General features: G+C 44.4%; 1 protein-coding gene across 1 annotated transcript in view; it reads left to right on the forward strand.

Annotated features, from left to right (window-relative positions):
- Window positions 1-21,980, forward strand: part of sema4c (sema domain, immunoglobulin domain (Ig), transmembrane domain (TM) and short cytoplasmic domain, (semaphorin) 4C) — a 72,398-nt gene extending 50,418 nt beyond the window's left edge. The window contains exons 3-16 of the mRNA XM_084180747.1: window positions 4,750-4,904; window positions 5,939-6,001; window positions 6,121-6,219; window positions 6,806-6,902; window positions 7,002-7,121; window positions 9,685-9,836; window positions 10,254-10,429; window positions 12,075-12,219; window positions 13,020-13,233; window positions 16,023-16,138; window positions 17,009-17,166; window positions 17,375-17,466; window positions 17,748-20,412; window positions 20,719-21,980. Of these exons, the coding sequence (XP_084036873.1) occupies window positions 4,750-4,904; window positions 5,939-6,001; window positions 6,121-6,219; window positions 6,806-6,902; window positions 7,002-7,121; window positions 9,685-9,836; window positions 10,254-10,429; window positions 12,075-12,219; window positions 13,020-13,233; window positions 16,023-16,138; window positions 17,009-17,166; window positions 17,375-17,466; window positions 17,748-18,652 (2,492 nt within the window). The 3' untranslated portion in view covers window positions 18,653-20,412; window positions 20,719-21,980. The remainder of the gene's footprint in view (window positions 1-4,749; window positions 4,905-5,938; window positions 6,002-6,120; window positions 6,220-6,805; window positions 6,903-7,001; window positions 7,122-9,684; window positions 9,837-10,253; window positions 10,430-12,074; window positions 12,220-13,019; window positions 13,234-16,022; window positions 16,139-17,008; window positions 17,167-17,374; window positions 17,467-17,747; window positions 20,413-20,718) is intronic.
- The last annotated feature ends 1,495 nt before the right edge of the window (window positions 21,981-23,475 follow it).

A 23,475-nucleotide genomic window follows, 5' to 3' on the forward strand; every position in this document is an offset into this window, starting at 1 on the left:
CTTTGATGCGGAGAATGAGACTAAATCTTCAAAGGAAAACCAATGCAAATGAGTGGCGCTGATTGAACAGGCTTTATTGGCATGGGAAACATATGTTTGCATTGCCAAAGCAATTGAAAATAGATAATAAACAAAAGTGAAATCAACAATAAAAAATTAACAGTAAACATTACATTCATAAAGTTTCAGGGGAATAGAGACATTTAAAATGTCATATTATGTATTTATACAGTGTTGTAACGATGTGCAAATAGTTAAAGTACAAAAGGGAAAATAAATCAACATAAATATGGGTTGTATTTACAATGGTGTTATTCTTTATTTTTTTGTCATTTATCAGACACTCTTATCCAGAGCGACTTACATGAGCAATTAGGGTTAAGTGACTTGCTCAAGGGCACATCGACAGATTTTTCACCTAGTCGGCTGGATTATAACCAGCGACCTTTCGGTTACTGGCACAACGCTCTTAACCACTAAGCTACCTGCCGCCCCACTGGTTACCTTTTTATTGTGGTAACATGTCACAGATCTTGCTGCTGTGATGGCACACTGTGGTATTTCACCTAATAGATATGGGAGTTTATCAAAATTGGATTTTTGTTAAAAATTATTTATCTCTCTGCCCACCATTTACGGTAATGAGCGGTTGGGAGGGATGGATGGAGGGAGGGATAGATGGATGGAGGTAGGGTGTGTGATTGGGGGGAGAACAGACAGAGAGGAAAGACAGAGAGAGTGTAATGTTTACTGTAAATTTTTTCTTGTTTATTTCACTTTTGTTTATTATCTATTTCACTTGCTTTGGCAATGTAAACATACAGTATGTGTCCCATGCCAAGAAAGCCCTTTGAATGGAATTGAATTGAGAGAGGATCCCTCCATCCTCCACTATGTCCCTGGTTGAATGGGGTTAATAGTATGGAGCAGATGTCATGATCTAAAGTGGAGTAGAGGGGCTCTAAGTCATATTGTTCTGTAAACTGCTGGGGGTCCATCACAAAACAGTTATAATTATCATTAATCCATCCTTGCGCCATTCTCTCTCTCTGTTCTTCTCTCTCATTGTCGCTCTCTCAATTCTTCTCTCTCCCTGAGCCGAGCAGCCAGGCAACGCGAAGTGGGCACTCTTCTTCAGAAAGGTCATTTGTGGAAGAAATCAACTTGATTTCATCTTCTTGATGTAGAATTAAACTGCAGTCTCCCACTGCTTCAGAGACGACCCTGTTTCTGCTTTTCAACCCCCTCCTCTCTCCTATCTCCTCTTGTTGTTGTGTTAATCCACTTTTAGCATTTCCTCTCCATGTTTGCCCTCCCACTCCTCCTCCCCCATCTCTCCTAGTCCACTTCCCCCTTCTCTCACCACTCCCTCCCCTAATCTACAGCATTTACACAGCACTTCCCATCGCTCTCCCTGTACTCATTGTCTCATGCCTTGACTTTCAATACAACCCCTTCTGAAGTTTCTCTAGTGCAACAACTGGGTGTGTGTGTGCGTCTGTTAAACTACTGTTTGTGTGTGTATTTATCTCCATGTGGGTACCTGGGTCATTCCCCCAATTAGGTGCCTTTTGAGTAGTGTAACTTGGTGAAAACAACTTTTTATTTCGCCTAAATTTAACATTGTCATAAAGAGCATATGTTCAACTTAATAAAAAACATGTTTTCCCATCAACAACAAAAAATATACAAAGTGCCTATTAAGTGCCAAATAAAGTAACAGGGTTGACCGTAACAGGGTTGACCGTAACAGGGTTGACGATTTCATCTTAAATCATCCATAAATCCTATTGTGACAGAGGGAATGGAAGCTTGTTGTGTGCAACAGGGAGGGGCAATTGAATGCAAGCTTTCAAAAAATGGAAATTGTTAAAACATTTCTAGCCTGTCTATCTATGGGTAACAGTGTTGATGTGTAACATGGTTGCCCTTAAAATGAGGGACAGGTTGTTGTTTTTTAACTTAAAGTGAATAATAATCTTAAAAAATGTAATTGTTAACAAAATAACTAGGCCTTTACAATGATGGTGAAAACTTGGATAAATGTTGGTGTTAAGTGGGTTAAAATCTTCCTAGAAGTCACAGAGGATGCACAGAGCTGCCTCACCCACAATCGGCAAAATGTAGAATTTTTGCACTTTAGCAAGATTTGTATATACAGTACCAGTCAAGATTTGTATATACAGTACCAGTCAAAAGTTTGGACACGCCTACTCATTCCAGGGTTTTTCTTTATTTTTTCCTACATTGTAGAATAATAGTGAAGACATTAAAACTATGAAATAACACATATGGAATCATGTAGTAACCAAAAAAGTGTTAAACAAATCAAAATATATTTTATATTTGAGATTCTTCAAATAGCCACCTTTTGCCTTGATGACAGCTTTGCACACTCTTGGCATTCTCTCAACCAGCTTCATGAGGTAGTCACCTGGAATGCATTTCAATTAACATGTGTGCCTTCTTAAAAGTTAATTTGTGGAATTTCTTTCCTTCGTAATGCGTTTGAGCCAATCAGTTGTGTTGTGATAAGATAGGGGGGGTATGGGCGCGTGTGTCTCTCCTCATCCAGCACACGCGCCCATACCCTCCAATGTTTATACGCTGCTGCTCTCTAGATAATAACTATATTCCACGTTTATTCCCTTCTCCTCACTGCCTATCCCCTCGAGTTTCCTCTCCTCTCTTGCTCTCTTTCTCTGTCTCTCTACCTCCCCCTCTCTTTCTCTTTCTCTCTCTCTCTCTCTCTCTCTCTCTGACTTGTTGGCCTCCAACCCACCACTATAGTTCTGGTTCATTGCTATACCCTCAAACTAGGCCAGAAAGAAAGTCACATGACATTGTCACCATAAATCAGAAGTGAAGTCCACCCCTCCTGTAGGAGCTCAGGTTTTATTTTTAGAGGAACAGGAATATTATTCAATTCATGATATCACTTTACTGAGGCTTGTCTGACGTTTCGCACATGACTTCCTTTTGATAAGAGCGAGGCACGGTGACACGACAGGGAACACAGGCATGGATAATGGAAACTACACTGCATTTTCATTTCCACTCTGTCAGTGTCTTATGTTTGTGTTTTACTGCATAGTGTGTGTGTGTGTGTGTGTGTGTGTGTGTGTGTGTGTGTGTGTGTGTGTGTGTGTGTGTGTGTTGGGAGGGTGTGTATGTGTGGTTGTGCCTATTCATGTGTCTCTGTGTGTGTGCCACTTTGATGACAGAGAAAGTCATCAACATCCCACTGCTGCTGAACTCTGATAATTATGGCCCCAAAGGTTTTTAATTTGTGACATAAACATGTATGACGATTCGATGTACATTGCCATCTTCAGGTCAAGTGAAACGTGTGTGTTTCGAACTGTATTATCTAGGTACAGTGCCTTCAGAAAGTATTCACACCCCTTGACTTTTTCCACATTTTGATGTGTTTCTGCCTGAATTTAAAATGGATTAAATTGAGATTTTGTGTCACTGGCCTACGCACAATACCCGATAATGTCAACGTTTTTAGAAACGTTTACAAATTAATTAAAAATGAAAAGCTGAAATGTCTTGAGTCAATAAGTATTCAACCCCTTTGTTATGGCAAGCCTAATTAAGTTCAGGAGTAAAAATGTACTTAACAAGTCACATAATACGTTGCATGGACTCACTCTGTGTGCCATAATAGTGTTTAACATGATTTTTGAATGACTACCTCATCTTTGTACCCCACACATACAATTATCTGTAAGGTCCCTCAGTCGAGCAGTGAATTTCAAACACAGATTCAACCACAAAGACCAGGGAGGTTTTCCAATGGCTCGCAAAGAAGGGCACCTATTGGTAGATGGGTAAAAATAAATAAAAAGCAGACATTGAATAACTCTTTGAGCATGGTGAAGTTATTAATTACACGTTGGACTGTGCATCAATACACCCAGTCACTACAAAGAAATGGTTACAGAGTTTAATGGCTGTGATAGGAGAAAACTGAGGATGGATCAGCAACATTGTGGTTACTCCACAATACTAACCTAAATTACAAAGTGAACAGAAGGAAGCCTGTACAGAATAAAAATATTACAAAACATGCATCCTGTATGCAATAAGGCACTAAAGTAAAACTGCAAAAAATTTGGCAAAAAAATGAACTTCATATCCTGAATACAAAGCATTATGTTTGGGGCAAATCCAACACAACACATCACTGAGTACCACTCTTCATATTTTCATGAATGGTGGTGGCTGCATCATGTTATGGGTATGCTTGTCATCGGCAAGGACTAGGGAGTTTTCTAGGGTAAAAAAGTTGAAGCTAAGCACAGGCAAAATCCTAGAGTAAAACCTGGTTCAGTCTGCTTTCCAACAGACACTGGGAGACAAATTCACCTTTCAGCAAGACAATAACCTAAAACACAAGGCCAAATATACACTGGAGTTGCTTACCAAGACGACATTGAATGTTCCTAAGGGGCTTAGTTACAGTTTTGACTTAAATCGGCTTGAAAATATATGGCAAAACTTGAAAATAGCTGTCTAGCAATGCTCAACTTGACAGAGCTTGAAGAATTGTAAAAATATTGTACAATCCAGGTGTGCAAAGCTCTTAGAGACTTACCCAAGTTTTCACTTTGTATTGTGTATAGATGGGTGGAAAAAATACATTTAATCCATTTTGAATTCAGGCTGTAACACAACAAAATGTGGAATAATTCAAGGGGTATGAATACTTTCTGAAGGCACTGTATGTGTGTTTTTCTACAGAGGTGCTGGACAGCATGGCCAGGTTCCGGGCTCTAGGTGTGTGGAACTACACCATGGTGACTCTAGCAGAACACGAGAGGGTTCTATATGTAGGAGCTAGAGAGGTCCTATTCGCCCTGGACCCTAACGACATCAGCAGACAACTACGACCTCTGGTAACTACACACAGACAGACAGACACACACACACACACCTCAGCACAGCAGACACCAACCACAGCTACAACCTCAACCCCATAGACATGCTACACGAGTGCAGTTTGTTTCTTGTGCAACATTCCTTAACTATGTTGAATGGAATTAAAATATTCTGATTCTGATGCCATTTGTTCAGTGGTGGAGGGGTAACAAAGTGATTACATGATTATCTATATGAATGTTAATCAATGTAATTATTCCATAAAAAGCTTAGTACAATGAAGGCTTGGTAAAACTTGTTAACATGCCTCTGTACCTCACATTTTATATCCACTCAGACATGTGCGTCTTTGAACAGCAGTATAGCGATTGTTATCTGATTTAACTTTATAATGAGCATTCATTGGATTGTTGTGTGATTGATTATGAACATCCAACAGTTCTGTGTTGTGAGCATCCCAGTAATAAGCAGCCCACCTGTTTGCTGCTGTTCTGGTGAGGTTTAGAGGGACGATAGGGCCACTGGATGCCAACTGCCTCATTATGTCCCACCTCTGCACCTATCTCACCATCTGCTGTGTTATCCTCTCATCTCTCTCTCTTCCCCACCATCTCTCTCTCTCCCACCATCTCTCTCTCTGATCCATCTCTCTCTCTCTCTCTCTCTCTCTCTCTCTCTGATCCATCTCTCTCTGATCCATCTCTCTCTCTCTGATCCATCTCTCTCTCTCTCTCTCTCTCTCTGATCCATCTCTCTCTCTCTCTCTGATCCATCTCTCTCTCTGATCCACCTCTCTCTCTCTGATCCATCTCTCTCTCTCTCTGATCCATCTCTCTCTCTCTGATCCATCTCTCTCTCTCTGATCCATCTCTCTCTCGCTCTGATCCATATCTCTCTGATCCATCTCTCTCTCTCTCTCTCTCTGATCCATCTCTCTCTCTCCCCCACCATCTCTCTCTCTCCCACCATCTCTCTCTCTCCCCCACTATCTGTTACTGTCTCTCTTCCACTCATCCCTCTATCGCTCCCTCTCTTAATCGTTCTCCCTCAGATTGAGTGGCCAGCACCACAGGAGAATAAGAGAGCGTGTTCTGCCAAGGGCAAGAACAACCAGGTACGGATCCTTCAAGTTTCTGTTTACATTTGAGTACCTTATTAGATTGAGTCGATGATTATTGCTATGAATGGTAGAATATTATGCTTCAGTCTTAGTCTCCTCTCCCCCTCCCACAGACGGAGTGCTTCAACTACATCCGCTTCCTGCAGAGCTACAACCACACCCACCTCTACACCTGTGGAACATACGCCTTCCAGCCCAAGTGCACCTACATCGTGAGTGGCTCTCAATGGCCGAGTCCCAAATGACAACCTATTCCCTTCTTAGTGCACTTAGAAGGGAATAGGGTGCCATTTGGTACCAACAAGGTCTCAATCACATCCTGGCCGTAAATCTGTGTCTTCATCCCACTCTGTCTGGAGGAGATATTGCAGTTGAGCTGTCCTTGTGGTGGTTTCACAGCTAGCAGCACCAGTGACATGGTGTCATGTCTTGTATCTTCTATCTGACGCATCCACACCACATCCTCCCCATACGGCTGAATCCTCTGTGTCAAAGGAAAGAATTTCCAATGCAAACGAGGCCGTGGTATCTGGCTCTACGTGTGTGTGTGTGTGTGTGTGTGTGTGTGTGTGTGTGTGTGTGTGTGTGTGTGTGTGTGTGTGTGTGTGCCTGACGGTGATATGATAAGACAGTGTGGCGGAGGCAGGGAGCAAGGACTGTGGCTCCTGTTAGAACTGTTGTCACGGACAGACAGAGCCTGGAGCTGTGTTAGTCATACACTGACCACTGACCACCTGTGTCTCTGTGTGTGTGTCTGTGTCTGTGTGTCTGTGTGTGTGTCCTGTTGTCAACCCACAGAATGCAGACCACTTCAGTCTCAACCCTGGCTCCCTGGAGGATGGGAAGGGCAAGTGTCCCTACGACCCTGCCAAAGGCCACACAGGCCTCATAGTGGGTAAGTCATGTATTCTACTCCATTCTACTCTACTCTATTTTATTCTATGTGTAAATGTTCTGTAATGGTGCTCATTCTGCCTGACTCTGTGTCTCCCAGACAAGGAGCTGTACTCAGCCACACTGAACAACTTCCTGGGTACTGAGCCTGTGATCCTGAGGAACCTAGGACAGCAACACTACAGCATGAAGAGTGAATACCTGCCGGCCTGGCTCAACGGTGAGAGAGAGAGAGGAGAGGAGAGAGAGAGAGAGAGAGAGAGAGAGAGAGAGAGAGAGAGAGAGAGAGAGGAAAATAGAGGAGGAATAGGGAGGACAGATGGAGAAAGAGAGAGAGAAAAGATAGAGAAAGAGAGGGAAGAGGTACAGTGAGGGGGAAAAAGTATTTGATCCCCTGCTGATTTTGTACGTTTGCCCACTGACAAAGAAATTATCAGTCTATAATTTTAATGGTAGGTTTATTTGAACAGTGAGAGACAGAATAACAACAAAAAAATCCAGAAAAACCCATGTCAAAAATGTTATAAATTGATTTGCATTTTAATGAGGGAAATAAGTATTTGACCCCCTCTCAATCAGAAATATTTCTGGCTCCCAGGTGTCTTTTATACAGGTAACGAGCTGAGATTAGGAGCACACTCTTAAAGGGAGTGCTCCTAATCTCAGCTTGTTACCTGTATAAAAGACACCTGTCCACAGAAGCAATCAATCAATCAGATTCCAAACTCTCCATGGTGGTCTCCGATGGCCAAGACCAAAGAGCTCTCCAAAGATGTCAGGGACAAGATTGTAGACCTACACAAGGCTGGAATGGGCTACAAGACCATCGGCAAGCAGCTTGGTGAGAAGGTGACAACAGTTGGTGCGATTATTCGCAAATGGAGAAACACAAAAGAACTGTCAATCTCCCTCGGCCTGGGGCTCCATGCAAGATCTCACCTCGTGGAGTTGCAATGATCATGAGAATGGTGAGGAAAGCCCAGAACTACACAGGAGGATCTTGTCAATGATCTCAAGGCAGCTGGGACCATAATCACCAAGAAAACAATTGGTAACACACTACGCCGTGAAGTACTGAAATCCTGCAGCGCCCGCAAGGTCCCCCTGCTCAAGAAAGCACATATACATGCCCGTTTGAAGTTTGCCAATGAACATCTGAATGATTCAGAAGAGAACTGGGTGAAAGTGTTGTGGTCAGATGAGACCAAAATGGAGCGCTTTTGTCATCAACTCAACTCGCCGTGTTTGGAGGAGGAGGAATGCTGCCTATGACCCCAAGAACACCATCCCCACCGTCAAACATGGAGGTGGAAACATTATGCTTTGGGGGTGTTTTTCTGCTAAGGGGACAGGACAACTTCACAGCATCAAAGGGACGATGTACCGTCAAATCTTGGGTGAGAACCAGGGCATTGAAAATGGGTCGTGGATGGGTATTCCAGCATGACAATGACCCAAAACACACGGCCAAGGCAACAAAGGAGTGGCTCAAGAAGAAGCACATTAAGGTCCTGGAGTGGCCTAGCCAGTCTCCAGACCTTAATCCCATAGAAAATCTGTGGAGGGAGCTGAAGGTTCGAGTTGCCAAACGTCAGCCTCGAAACCTTAATGACTTGGAGAAGATCTGCAAAGAGGAGTGGGACAAAATCCCTCCTGAGATGTGTGCAAACCTGGTGGCCAACTACAAGAAACGTCTGACCTCTGTGATTGCCAACAAGGGTTTTGACACCAAGTACTAAGTCATGTTTTGCAGAGGGGTCAAATACTTATTTCCCTCATTAAAATGCAAATACATTTATAATATTTTTGACGTGCGTTCTTCTGGATTTTTTGTTGTTATTCTGTCTCTCACTGTTCAGATAAACCTACCATTAAAATTATAGACTGATCATTTCTTTGTCAGTGGGCAAACGTACAAAATCAGCAGGGGATCAAATACTTTTTTCCCTCACTGTATGTAAAAAGAAAGTAAGGATAGAATGAGAGAGGTCGATGGAGGAAGTGAGGGAGAGGGGATGATGGAACTCTAGATATGGCGAAAGAGTTGGAGAGGGAGATGAGAAATGGAGAGGCTAAGGGGCTAGCTAATAGGACCTCAGAGGCAGTGAGAGATAGAAAAAGCAGGTAAGAGTGTGAAAAAGCCTGGTAGAGGGGTAAGAGGTGGAGAGATGAGGTTAGAGGAGTGGACAGGAGTGATACATGAGGGAAGAGGGGGAAGAGGTGTTAGAGAGAGATAATGGAAGATGATAGAAGGGAAGTAGATGAGATGAGGTTAGAGAGTAAAACATTAGTTCATGTGAGAGGGTATGAGATTAGGGGGAGTGGAGGTGGCAGTGTGTAAGTGCGTGCATGTGTTTGTGTGTGCGCATGAGTGTGACCGTGCGGACATACAGATGTAGGATCTTCATTTGATCACCCTATTGCATGAGAACTTTCCTGCACAGCAGGAAATGCAAACTTGTAGTGTATTCAAGGTTTAAAAAGGCTTCCAAAGTTTGTAATTTCCACTTTAAAATGATTTGTCCTAAAAAAAAAATATCAAACCCTCCCCCCAAAAAAGTTTATTCATTATAATCCACATAATAATTCACATTTCCTGTTTCTGTAGGATTATTTTCCTGCTGTAGCAAACTGGCTCAAATTAAGATCCTTAATCTGTACCTGTGTGTGTGTGTGTGTGACTGTGGGAATACGTGCGTGTGTGTGTTCATGTCTCTCATGCTCCTGTGTGTGTGTGTGTGTGTGTGTGTGTGTGTGTGTGTGTGTGTGTGTTGTCTTCTTAGAGCCCGACTTTGTGGGCTCGGCCTTGGTGAGGGAGAGCAGTGGCAGTAAGGAGGGGGACGATGACAAGATCTACTTCTTCTTCAGTGAGAGAGCTGTAGAGCTGGACTGTGACACAGAGCTCATTGTGGCCAGGGTGGCCCGTGTCTGCAAGGTAGGCTACACGCATATATGGTTAATTTTCAGGACATTTTTGGGAGTAAAAATAATCCTATTTTCCTTAGCCCTTAACCTAACTCCTAACCCTAACCTTAACCCTAAGCCTTACCTTAACCTCAAACCCTAAACCTAACTCTTAAGCCTAAAATAGCATTTTAACAAATTCAGGACATGAAAGAAAAAAAGTCCTGTTTTCCTACTTTGTCAGGACATTGTGGTGTATTGTTAGGACATTGTTGTGTATTGTTAGGACATTGTGGTGTATTGTTAGGACATTGTTGTGTATTGTTAGGACGTTGTGGTGTATTGTTAGGACATTGTGGGTACTGGTAAGTAACTGCTAACTGGCTATTTACACTGAGACACACACACTTCCGTTTTACTCTTTCTGACCATGTGTCTCTCCTCTCAGGGTGATCTGGGGGGCACCAGGACCCTGCAGAAGAAGTGGACCACCTTTCAGAAGGCCAGGCTGGTGTGTTCTCTCCCTGAGCGCCACGTCACCTTCAACAACCTGCGGGAAGTCTTCACCCTGCCAGGCACCGACTGGCGCACCACCACCTTCTATGGCATCTTCCACGCCCAATGGTGAGTCACAATAACACTAACGCCAGGGGGTTTGATGTGCCAAAGAGAATAGCGTTTGTCTGCTTCCCCAAATGGCATCTATTCCCTAAATAGTGCATTACTTTTAAACAGAACCCTGTGGGCCCTGGTCAAAAGTAGTGCACTATATAGGGAATATGGTGCCATTTGGGACACAGACACAATAGCACTGCCAGGGAGTTAGATGTGCCAAAGAGAATAGGCACTCTCTGTCCAATTTAGCACTTTTGCTAACACTGGCCTAGCGTGACTTCTAAGTCTATAAACTATTACAATTATTTTGAAGATATTATTTTATACCCGAAATTACAGTTTTACTAGCCTTGAGTCAGCTAATGTGTCTTCTCTGTGTATATATGGACTTCAGTGGAGGCTGCTGAGGGGAGGACAGCTCATAATAATGTCTGGAACGGCGCTAATGGAATGGCATCAAATACATAGAAACCATGTGTTTGATACCATTCCACTAATTCTGCTCCTGCCATTATCACGAGCACGTCCTACCCAATTAAGGTGCCACCAACCTCCTGTGATGGACTTTTCCAATTCTGTTATAGAAAATTAAGTTATTCTCTCCTAATAAAACACAACCATCATCCTATTTCTTCATATCCTATGTCATACAAACAGACAATGTAAAATGACTACAGAAACAACACACCTAGCTAATAACAACCTCTCCCTCAATGTGAGCAAGACAAAGGAGATGATCGTGGACTACAGGAAAAGGAGGGCCGAACAGGCCCCATTAACATCGACGGGGCTGTAGCGGAGTGGGTCGAGAGTTTCAAGTTCCTTGGTGTCCACATCACCAACAAACTATCATGGTCCAAACACACCAATACAGTCATGAAGAGGGCACGACAACACCTTTTCCCCCTCAGGAGACTGAAAAGATTTGGCATGGGTCCCCAGATCCTCAATGTTCTACAGCTGCACCATCGAGAGCATCCTGACCGATTGCATCACCGCCTGGTATGGTAACTGCTCGGCATCCGACCGTAAGGTGCTACAGAGGGTAGTGCGTACGGCCCAGTACATCACTGGGGCCAAGCTTCCTGCCATCCAGGACCTATATACTAGGAGGTGTCAGAGGAAGGCCCAAAAAATGGTCAAAGACTCCAGTCACCCAAGTCATAGACTGTTCTCTCTGCTACCGCACGGCAAGCGTTACCGAAGCGCCAAGTCTAGGTCCAAAAGGCTCCTTAACAGCTTCTACCCCCAAGCCATAAGATTGATGAACAATTAATCAAATGGCTACCCGGACTATTTACATTGACACTGCTGCTACTGGCTGTTTATTACCTATGCATAGTCACTTTACCCCTACCTACATGTACAAATTACCTCTACTAACCTGTGCCCCCGCACATTGACTCGGTACGCCCTGTATATAGCCTCGTTATTGTTATTTTATTGTGTTACTTTTGATTTTATTTGTTGCTTTAGTTTATTTAGTAAATATTTTCTAAACTCTATTTCTTGAACTGCATTGTTGGTTAAGGGCTTACAAGTAAGCATTTCACGGTAAGGTCTACACCTGTTGTATTCGGCGCATGTGACAAATAACATTTGATTTGATTTGATCATCTTAAACCCATCTTTTTGTTGCTCTCTCCTGTCCCAGGGGGGATGTGGATGTGTCAGCGGTGTGTCAGTACCAGATAGGGGAGGTGAAGAAGGTGTTTGACGGCCCGTATAAGGAGTACAGAGAGGGCTCACAGAGATGGGGACGATACACTGGCACTGTCCCCAGCCCACGGCCTGGAGCGGTGAGTGATGGATGGATGGAGGGAGAGTGGGGGAGGGAGGGTGGAGTGAGAGTGGGGAGGGAGGGTGGAGGGAGAGTGGGGGAGGGAGGGTGGAGGGAGAGAGGGGGAGAGAGGGTGGAGGGAGAGTGGGGGAGGGAGGGTGGAGGGAGAGTGGGGGAGTGAGGGGTGGTTGGAGAGTGGGGGAGGGAGGGTGGAGGGAGAGAGGGGGAGGGAGGGTGGAGGGAGAGTGGGGGAGGTAGGGTGGAGGGAGAGAGGGGGAGGGAGGGTGGAGGGAGGAAGAGTGGGGGAGGGTGGAGGGAGAGAGGGGGAGGGAGGGTGGAGGGAGGGAGGATGGGGGAGGGAGGGTGGAGTGAGAGTGGGGGAGGGAGGGTGGAGGGAGAGTGGGGGAGGGAGGGTGGAGGGAGAGAGGGGGAGGGAGGGTGGAGGGAGAGTGGGGGAGGGAGGGTGGAGGGAGAGTGGGGGAGGGAGGGTGGCGGGAGAGTGGGGGAGGGAGGAGGGAGGGAGAGAGGGGGAGGGAGGGTGGAGGGAGGGTGGAGGGAGAGAGGGGGAGGGAGGGTGGAGGGAGAGAGGGGGAGGAGAGGGGGAGGGAGGGAGGGTGGAGGGAGAGAGGGGAAGGGAGGGTGGAGGGAGAGAGTTGGACAGGGAGAAGGGAGTCTGGAGAGCGATCAGAGCCAACAACCGATGCCAGCCTGTCCCACAACTAACAACGTTCCTTGTTTCTTCCTCTCTCTCCCTCACCTCTCTCTGTTCCCTCTCTCTCTCCTTTCTGTCTCGTCTCTCCTTTCTTCTTCACGGTGCAGTGCATTACAAGCTGGCACAGGGAGAACGGCTACAACAGCTCTCTTCAGCTGCCAGACGCCACCCTCAACTTTGCCAAGAAGCACCCTCTGATGGAGGAGAAGGCCCAGGCTCGCCCCCTACTGCTCACCAAGGGCATCAACTTCACCCGCCTGGCAGTGGACCGGGTCAGCTCCCTGGACCAGCGTGCATACAACATGCTTTTCATCGGCACAGGTAACTAACTATATGCAACTATATAACTATACAACTATACTGTTCATAGGCACAGATACAGTGCCTTCAGAAAGTATTCATACCCCTTGACCTTTTCAAAATGTTGTTGTGTTACAGCCTGAATTTAAAATGGCTTACATTTTTATTTTAAGTCACTGGCCTACACACAATACCCCATAATGTCAAAGTGGTATTATGTTTTTAGAAAATTGTAAAAATTAATAAAAAATGAAAAGCTGAAATGTCTAAATAAAGTATTCAACCACATTTTTTATGGAAAGCCTAAATAGGTTTGCGAGTAGAAATGTGCGTAATTGCTTAACAAGTCACATAATAAGTTGCATGGACTCTGTGTGTAATAATAGTGTTTAACATGATTTATGAATTAATACCTCATCTCTGTACCCCACACATACAATTATCTGTAAGATCCCTCAGTCGAGCAGTGAATTTCTAACACAGATTCAACCACAAAGAACAGGGAGGTTTTCCAATGCCTCGCAAAGAAGGGCACATCTTGATAAATGGGTACAACAACAAAAAACAAAAAAACATTGAATATCCCTTTGAGCATGGTGAAGTTATTAATTACACTTTAGATGGTGTATCAATACACCCAGTCACTACAAAGATACAGGCATCCTCCCTAACTCAGTTGCCGGAGAGGAAGGAAACCGCTCAGGGATTTCACCATGAGGCCAATGGTTACTTTCAAACAGTTACAGAGTTTAATGGCTGTGATGGGAGAAAACTGAGGATGGATCAACAATACTAACTTAATTGACAGAGTGAAAAGAAGGAAGCCTGTACAGAATAAAAAATATTGCAAAACATGCATTGTTTTTGCAACAAGACACTAAAGTAATACTGCAAAAAATGTGGCAAAGCAATTAATACAAAGTGTTATGTTTGGGGCAAATCCAATACAACACATTACTGAGTACCACTCTCCATATTTTCAAGCATAGTGGTGGATGCATCATGTTATGGGTATGCTTGTAATTGTTAAGCACTTGGGAGTTTTTCAGGATAAAAAGAAACGGAATGGAGCTAAGCACAGGCAAAATCTTAGAGGAAAACCTGGTTCAGTCTGCTTTCCACCAGACACTGGGAGATTAATTCACCTTTCAACAGGACAATAACCTAAAACACAAGGCCAAATATACACTGGAGTTGTTTACCAAGACAACATTGAATGTTCCTGAGGGGCTTAGTTACAGTTTTGACTTAAATCGGCTTGAAAATCTATGGTAAGACCTGAAAATGGCTGCCTAGCAATGATCAGCAACCAACTTGACAAAGCTTAAATATTTTTTTAAAGAATAATGTGCAAATATTGTACAATCCAGGTGTGCAAAGCTCTTAGAGACTTACCCAGAAAGACTCACAGCTGTAATCGCTGCCAAAGGTGATTCTAACATATATTGACTCAGGGGTGTGAATACTTATATATACTTATACTTGATATTTCTGTATTTCATTTTCAATAAAATTGCAAACATTTCTAAAAACATGTTTTAATTTTGTCATTATGTGGTATTGTGTGTAGATGGGTGAGAAAAAACATATATTTAATCCATTTGGAATTCAGGCTGTAACACAACAAAATGTGAAATAAGTCAAGGGATATGAATACTTTCTGAAGGCACTATAACTATGTACAACTATATACTGTTCATAGGAACAGGTAACCACTGACAGGGAATACAACATGCTCTGTAGGTACCTACCGATGATGAATATACAGTAGGTATGTTTATGGTACATTCTGACAGGGCCCAGATGAACCTTTATGCTCACTAATATGCTAGAGAAATTGCCCTGAACCACAATTTACTTTACCCCTAATCCCAAGAAAACCCTCAAGAAGACCCACAATTTACAAGAGATCAGTGTTCAGGCAGTTTCAAGACAACTTCATCCTACTCCAACTACAGTACTTCCCGTTAAGCAGCCTACTAGCTATTTATAATTCCACTCACTGCAATGCAGTGTAGAGTGTTTCCCTTACTGTGCCTGTGGTGTGTTGGAGGCCCATAACTGTCAGAGTGACGATGGACTCAGTAGCCTGGTAGGCCCCCTGCTGATGTGCTTCACAGCACAAACTCAACGGGGCCCTTGGCAGACGTACACACTGCCAGTTAGGCTGCCGGCTTGATTAGCTATTAACTGCAGCAGGACGATAGCTTATGCGGAGAGAACGAGTCTGGCGAGGGCGTTTAGAAACGGAGGATGGGATTGGGGGATTAGCTGAAATGCCCTGACACAACGAGACAGGAGCATGATGTGTGTGTGTGTGTGTGTGTGTGTGTGTGTGTTGTTGCTCTGCTCTGTGCCAGGCTCCCGTAGGTTGCAGGGTCAGTCCCTCACATTATCCGTAACAGTCCCACTGTGGTGAGGGCGGGAGGCAGGGCAGGCGCAGCACACACAGCACATCTCTGCTCATAAAAGCCTCATACACCCAGACAGACACACAATGTCACACCGCCGGAAGCAGCAGCTCAATCGCCTTTCAAAGCAGGGGATGTAACCTTGATCACAATACTACCCATATAGAAAACTACAGTACAATATTCTGACATTATATATCTCTCTCCTCTCATCTTACCTAATCCTTCCTCCTACCTTTCCTCTTTATCCCCTCTTCTCTTTTCTCTCCTCTCTTTCCATCTGTTTTCTCCTATCGTCCTACCCTCTTTTCTCTCCTCTACCTTTCCTCTCTTCTCCTACTCTCTTTCATTGCACTCTTTTATCTCCTTTTCCCCTCCCCCTCTCCTCTCCTCCTCTAGCGGATGGCTGGTTACAGAGGGTAGTGATCCTAGGCTCGGAGGCCCATGTGATTGAAGAGATACAGCTGTTTGATTCTCCCCAGCCAGTGGACAGCCTGACCATCTCTCACACCAAGGTAACACTCAACACTAGGCTAGGGTTTCAATAAATTCCCTGGTTTTCCAGAAATCCTGGTTGGAGGATTTCGGATTTCCTGCTTATTCCCTCCTGACTCCAACCATAATTTTGGTGAAACCAGGGAATTTATTGAAGGTTCCAGGAATTTTGCAACCCTACACTAGGCATAGGAGTTTCCCCCAGCCCTACATATAGTAGACTGTCACCAGGCCCAGGAGGTATCCCTGGTTCTACCCCATCATGGACTGTCTCTAGGGTCTGGAGTTTTCTCCAGCTTTACAGATTGACAGACCAACATTGTGTACTTGTGCATCAAGCTGCCTCACACTACAGAAACAGGAGATAGGGTCCTTCCCTATGGGCCGTTCTGGCTTGGACAAGGCTTACTTACACATAGACAATCACTGGAGACAGGAGTCTTCTCTGACCATGTGACTCCTGGCTCTACTCATCACCATTATCCCCTCAGATGACCATGTGACTCCTGGCCCTACTCATCACCATTATCCCCTCAGATGACCATGTGACTCCTGGCCTACTCATCACCATTATCCCCTCAGATGACCATGTGACTCCTGGCCCTACTCATCACCATTATCCCCTCAGATGACCATGTGACTCCTGGCCCTACTCATCACCTCTGTTTTACGACATTACACTCACATGTTGACTGGCATTACACTCATGCAGATCCTTATCTAATTAAACCAGGCTTTTCATGGCCAGCGATTTCATAACAAGCTTTTCTCTCTAGCAGAACAAAATGTTATTGTAATTTAAAGTGATTATCCTATTATCTCCGCTGCCCTCTCTGTTATTTTTCTATTTCCCCCCCTCTCTCTCCCTCTTTCTCTGTCTATGTCTGCAGAAGTACTTATACATTGGCTCGCGTTCAAAGGTGCTCCAGCTGCCCTTGGCTAACTGCAGCCGCTATCAGTCACAGCCAGACTGCCTTCTGTCCCGGGACCCCTACTGCGCCTGGGACAGCGAGGGCCGTGCCTGTGTCCGAATCGACCTCCACCGCGGGTGAGCATGTCTGCCTCTCCCCTCTGCCCCTGCTCAGGGGTTCTGCCTCCCCCTTCGCTCCCTCCCTCCCTCCTCCCCCTCTCCCCTCTGCCCCTGCTCAGTGGGCTGGGTCTTCCTGTGCCAGCAGCAGCTCAGTGGAGGCCTTTTAGACAGTATAGCAGAAAGACATGTTATTAATACCTGTTCTCTGTGCTCTCTGTTCCCACAGGTCTACCTCCTCCCTATCCCAAGATCTGATGCTGGAGAGATTCAGCAGGGGCAAAGCCAAGTTTGACAAGCCTGTGGCCATCCCCAGCCCTGGTGAGTGGGAAAGAGAAACTGGACTGGTGACCCCTTGTGGCAATAGGTGGTCACTACAGCTGTAGTAATTTTGATAGAGTTGTTGAATGAAGTTAAACTTAGAATTGAGCATTTTTTTTGTTGAGTTGAACAAAGAGTTGATAAATGAAATCTAATAGAGTAGAAGTGAATTGAACTGAATTGAGATGAGATGAGTTGAACTTAGAGTTCAGGAATTAAACATTGGCTAACACATAACCTCTCTCTCTCTCTCTCTCTCTCTCTCTCTCTCTCTCTCCCAGACCACTCTCGGCTGAGGAATGTGACAGTAGTGGTAGAATCAGACATGGTGCTTCCCTGCCAGCTGGTGTCTAACCTGGCCCAGCCCTCCTGGGTCCTCAACGACCGCGAGCTGCAGCTAGGAGACGAGGAGGCCGGGGGGCCACGCTTCGACCAGGCCCTGAAGGCTCTGGTGGTCCCTAACGCCATGCCAGTGCACGCGGGACGCTACGTGTGCTACTCCGAGGAGCAGGGGGTAAAGTTTCAGATGCAGCGCTACCAGGTGTCGGTGGTGGCAAGCTCTCCTGTGGTCATGGCGGCCCGGGCCCCTGACGGCAGCATGGGTCTGTTCTGGGTGTTAGTGATCACCCTGGGGGCCGCCTGTTTATTACTATTGGTGGCAGCTCTGTATCTGAGGAGACGTCTGAAGCTGGCCCTAGGTAAAGGGGCAGACATGAAGCCTCTGGAGAGCACCCTGGTCTACCCCATCACCCTGCCCAAGGAGCCACCCACTTTCGTGCCCAGCAAAATGCCCAGCGACGAGGACCGCTTCTGGGAGACGGGCGCCAACTACTACTACTCAGACGGCTCGCTGAAGATTGTTCCGGGCCACGCCCTGGGCCCCAGCAGCCAGTCTCACCACCACACCCCCACGGCGTCTTCCAGCACCATCCCCGGCCAGCCCATCCACTCACCCAGCCGGCTCAGCCTTACCAACATCAGGGGTTCCGGCAGCAATGGCTACATCCGCCTCAACCTGAGCTCGGCCGTGGAGGAGAGGGTTAGCGGGGGTGGTTCTGGGGGAGGAGGGCTGGGGCTTAGCGGGGGCGGGAACGACTACTCCAGCCCTTTCAAGGAGGAGCTGCGTCGGACCCTGCAGCAGAGGAGCGTGCTGCCTGATGCCAACCCTGAAGAGTCGTCTGTGTAGTCTTTCTACGCGCCCGTCATAATGAAAAAACAAAACAAGAGACAACGAACATCAACTAACCTACCTCCCTCCTTTACAGGACTCCTCTCACTCTTTCTCAGCTCCACTCTCACTCCATGCTTTCTCTCGTTTTCTGCCAATGCTCATTTGGCTGACTCTGTGACTGGCGGCAGACGTTTTTAACACACAGCATGTGATGTGACACACACATCAGCATCCGCTCCTGTTATTATTTTTATTATTATACGCCACACTGGCTGTCACATTTTAACTTCTTCAGCAGTTTAACTTGCTTTCACTGTGCAAATCTCAAGCTGTGTAAATTCTGTATTTAAAGACAATTGAACGCAGAGGGCCTACACCTCAAGCATGTCAGTCAAACAAATGGAGAGGTTTCCTGAGAGCACTGCTTCATGATAAGAGAGGACCAAGAACTCCTGACAAGGTTGTAGCTTCAGCGCTATACCAATAATCCAATAGTCAAGCAGCACAAGTTGACTGACTGAAAGATGGAGGAGCTGGCTTGCCTTTTTTCTGTTCTGTTGGGGACTTTTTCGCTTGTTGCACTTAACATGGGAGTATGGGAGTCTATTTTGTATTTGTGAGCAAAGGGAGTGAGAGAGTCACATAAAAAGACAAATTAATCTCAAAAGCAAGACGACAATCACGTTCCTCTCTCCGGGGGTAAAACCTGGGAAGGAAAGGGATGGAGAGAGAGAGAATGAAGGAAGTTTTGCGTGAAAGACATGGGGTTTACATGAAGGACAAACTCTCAATTAGACTTTCTCGGCTCAATTTGTACTTTTTTCACGTTGTCAGTCTTTCTTCTGAGAAAGTCTTCGACCCCTGCCACATTGATATATTGTGACAATTTAAATTAAGACATTTCTATGTGTTGTTTTTCAAAGTCTTACGGACTACGGAAGCGACAAATGGAGACCAATGGCTTTAAAGCACCCCTATGTGAATGAGAATGTGAGAGAAGCACGTACCTACCTCTCCTATCCCTGCACAAAGTAGATATCTCCCCAAATAACCTCCACACTAGTAAATACATTTTAGTACTACTTTTACAATAACTGCACTATACATTTACACAAGTGGTTAATGGGAATTTCAGTTAAACCCATTCAGATACTTATACACTTCCTTGTGATGTGATTATGGAAATGTCTGTTTGACATAATCCCACAACAGAATCTACAACAGCACATTCACTTATTATTCAGAATTTGAGATTAAATGAAGGCATTGCTTTCAGCCATGTAGTAGGGATGGCACGGGGGAATGTAGGTAAACTCTCACCAAACTGTTGCGACTGCAGTGGATGTCTCAACAAGTGCTTTATAATATGTATGTGTATGGGTGGGGGTGGTGGCGGGTTGAACTGCCAAAAGGAGCCCTCTCTCCCCTGCACTGCCCTGAATGCCAAACCTGGTGGATGTAGTAGTATGTCCTGGAGGGGGCGGGGCCATAGCACTGTACCTGTCCTAGACACACCCTTTAATATCCCCTTATTTCCCTAAACCTCACCCACTTACCCACATACCCACCCACCTCCCTACCTACCTACCGATGTCCAGAGAATGACCTGGCGCTACTGTGGAAAGCCTGAATTCAGAGAGAAGGATGGACACTGAACTGTAAACCCACAATGCCTGTGCTGTTAGATGGACAAGCAGACAACAGATGGTAGATAGATGAATGGCCTGTGACGAACCAACGGCTCCAGAGAGCGATCAGAGGCTCATCAATCAGAGGTATGGCTCTCCCTCGCTCTCTGAAAGCCTACAGACACCTATCCTGATCCCAGATCTGTTTGTGCTGTCATGCCAACTACTAGGTCATTGTTATGACTTGGCGTGACAATGACGTAGGAGTTGGCAAGACAGTACAAACAAATCTGGGACTAGCCTAAGAGACACCCAAAGACCTAGCCAGAAAAATAACTGCCACAATCAAGTTTTACAGCGTTGCATATACAATGAAATATACTGCTCCAGGGACTATATATCACTATGTGTGCCCACTCTAACCTGTTCCTCTTCCTGTGCTTTGTCTTCTAGGGGTGGCTTTGTGACATATCTGCAGGGACCAGAACAACACAACACAAAGGAGGAACAAGAGGAGGACAATGTTTATTTCTTTCTCTCCAAAATGTAGACTAGAGACAGCTGAAGGGGATATAGAATATTGTAATGATCCCTGGGTTGAAGAGGTACTTACTTACTTGGCCATCAGTGGTTAGTTCATCCTAGTGTTGCATGATCTTCTCTGCAAATGTACTGTACACATCTCTGATGACATGATCAGAATTGTAAAAGAAGTGTATAATGTTTCAAACTTTTGCAGATACTAATGTTTTCTACTAAAAAAAGTTGAATTAATGCTTAAGAGTTGTTAAGGACTTCTTTATGAATACATCCATCTTCTTAACATCTTCTTCTTTTGTTGTGCCTCTTCACCTTCGGATAAGCCAAAGTAGACTGCAGTTGCTTTTTTGAAAAGGGTATTATTTGATATTATTTTATTATTCCACTTCGATATTTAAGTTTCAACAATCCGTCCAACTAAACTTCAAAGAACTCTCATCTCTGGAACTTTCCTGCATATTTTATTTAGAGTTTTTTCTTCAGAAGGCAACAAGCTTGTGGCTGGTCAACATCCTGTTTAGATGTCAGTAGTAATCTACTGACGCCGATCCCTGACTTCATACCACATGAGAAAGTAAACAAATCATCAGAACGTCATAGGACCAACCAAGCAAAGCAACTTCCTTTTAACCAAATGATAACTCGTGATTTCATGATCTGAGGTTTGATATAAAATCTTAAATATTTATACATTGAATATGTATAGATTGAATATGTTACCAAGCACTGGTTCAGACACTTTACAATCTATTAACATTACCCTTAAGAGATTGCTGTACATTCAAGCTACAGGAGCTGTTAAGATTGGTATAGATATTTAACTGATTTGTCTTACAATTATGTATTACATTTTTTGTCATAAAACTGTCTTAGAAGAAAATTATCCATCAAACAAAAGTGATGTAAGGCTCAATCTAAAAAAGATATCTGCATGTGCGACCTGTGTGTAACAATTCTGGATCTACATAGGCTAGTTATTATACTCTGCCTGTCAAAACAACGCTTTCCACAATCTTCTCACCTAAGGCTCTTCATATTCTGCTGTTTTTCAATAATATTATTATATTACCATTATTATTATTATTATTATTAATTTCCTTTTTGGCTTTAAGTTGCAAAAGTTCCTCTGACTGTTTTTTTTTTTTTAAGGGTGTTAAGTAACTTATTTTGCTTGTAAAAACATGTCTATTTATTATCATTGTACATATGTCCTTATTTTTTATATGTGTGTATATATACATGAATAAAAGTAGAGATCTACTCAAATTGTGTGTGTATGTGCTGGGGGTTCATGCAAATGGGAACCATCAAACCAAGAGACTGGGTGTAAGCATAAACATCCCTGTTATCCAACATTCAAGGGTACAAAATTATATTATAAATTAAAATCAGAGTGAGCTTCAACTCATTAGTGAGATAACAGCCTGGGCATTCAGTGCATTAGAGGCAGAATGTGAAAAGGATGTAGGCCTAGTCGTATACTCTCACTAATTAAAACAAGTAGCTATGGGAAAAGAAGAGCTTTACCAAGGGTAAATTATAATTAACAGGAAACACAAACATCCCACCCATGTAGGAACTCATGTAAGATACCTCATTAAAGATTATTCTTTATCACACAGGGGAATTATAATGGTTATATAAGGTCTTCCTAAAGAAACTGAACCAATTTGTAACATTACACTTCAATTTTAGCAGACACTCTTATACAGAGTAACACAACATTTGGGTTAAGTTGCTCAAGGGAACATCAACAGATTTTTCACCTAGGGGATTCAAACCAGTGACCTTTCAGTTACTGGCCCAACACTCTTAACCACTAGTCTACCTGCCACCCTAACATCTTAAATGAGGCCTACTGGCCCTGTGCTTTTGGAGTCCTTTTTTGAACATGTCATTAATTGTATTATTCTATTAGGCTCAATATAATATTATATTAGGCCTGATATTAGGTCAAGTCATTATATTATCATAGGCTTTCAACTCACCTTGAGCAAAGCCTGGGAGCCAAGGCTATATTCTAATAGGCCTGATTCTATTTTATTAGGCATGATATAAGTCCTAGTCATCTATTCTATCAGGCCTATTCTCTCTCCAGATGCAAGGCCTGCATTACCATGTCTAGCATTCATCCAGTCTCCTCTTCCCTGTTCAGGTTGTACCTGCTGCTTACCCATATGCCTGGTGCTAGCGAAGCCACATGCTCTCAGTGTGCCAGACACACAGACCTAGCTGTGGGGAGTGAGGAAGGGGTGGGAGTGTGACGTCACAGTGTAACCAGCTGGGCCACAGAGAATGCTTTAATCTCCTCTTTATAGGTCACCAACTATGGCTATGTATGCTCTTACTCATCTCATCTCACATGCACACACACACACACAGGCTACAGAGAGAGAAATAAAGAGAGCAAGAGAGAGACAGAAAGAGAGAGAGAGAACATGACAGCCGCACATATGCCCAGGCCGTGAGCAGAGCAACTGGCCCAACCCCCACTAATGCACCCCCGCAAGTCCCATCCTGCGACCTAAGAGGTATGTATCAGATGCTCAACATGCTCTGCTCACACCTACTGTAATGGTCCGGGCCTAAACCACATGAAAACAACACTATGGAACACAAAGCTTTTACTATCTCATCCTGGAATATACAAGGTCTGAGGTAATCTGCTTT

Source organism: Coregonus lavaretus (genome assembly GCF_964263955.1).
Source record: "Coregonus lavaretus genome assembly, chromosome: 17".
Classification (NCBI taxonomy): domain Eukaryota; kingdom Metazoa; phylum Chordata; class Actinopteri; order Salmoniformes; family Salmonidae; genus Coregonus; species Coregonus lavaretus.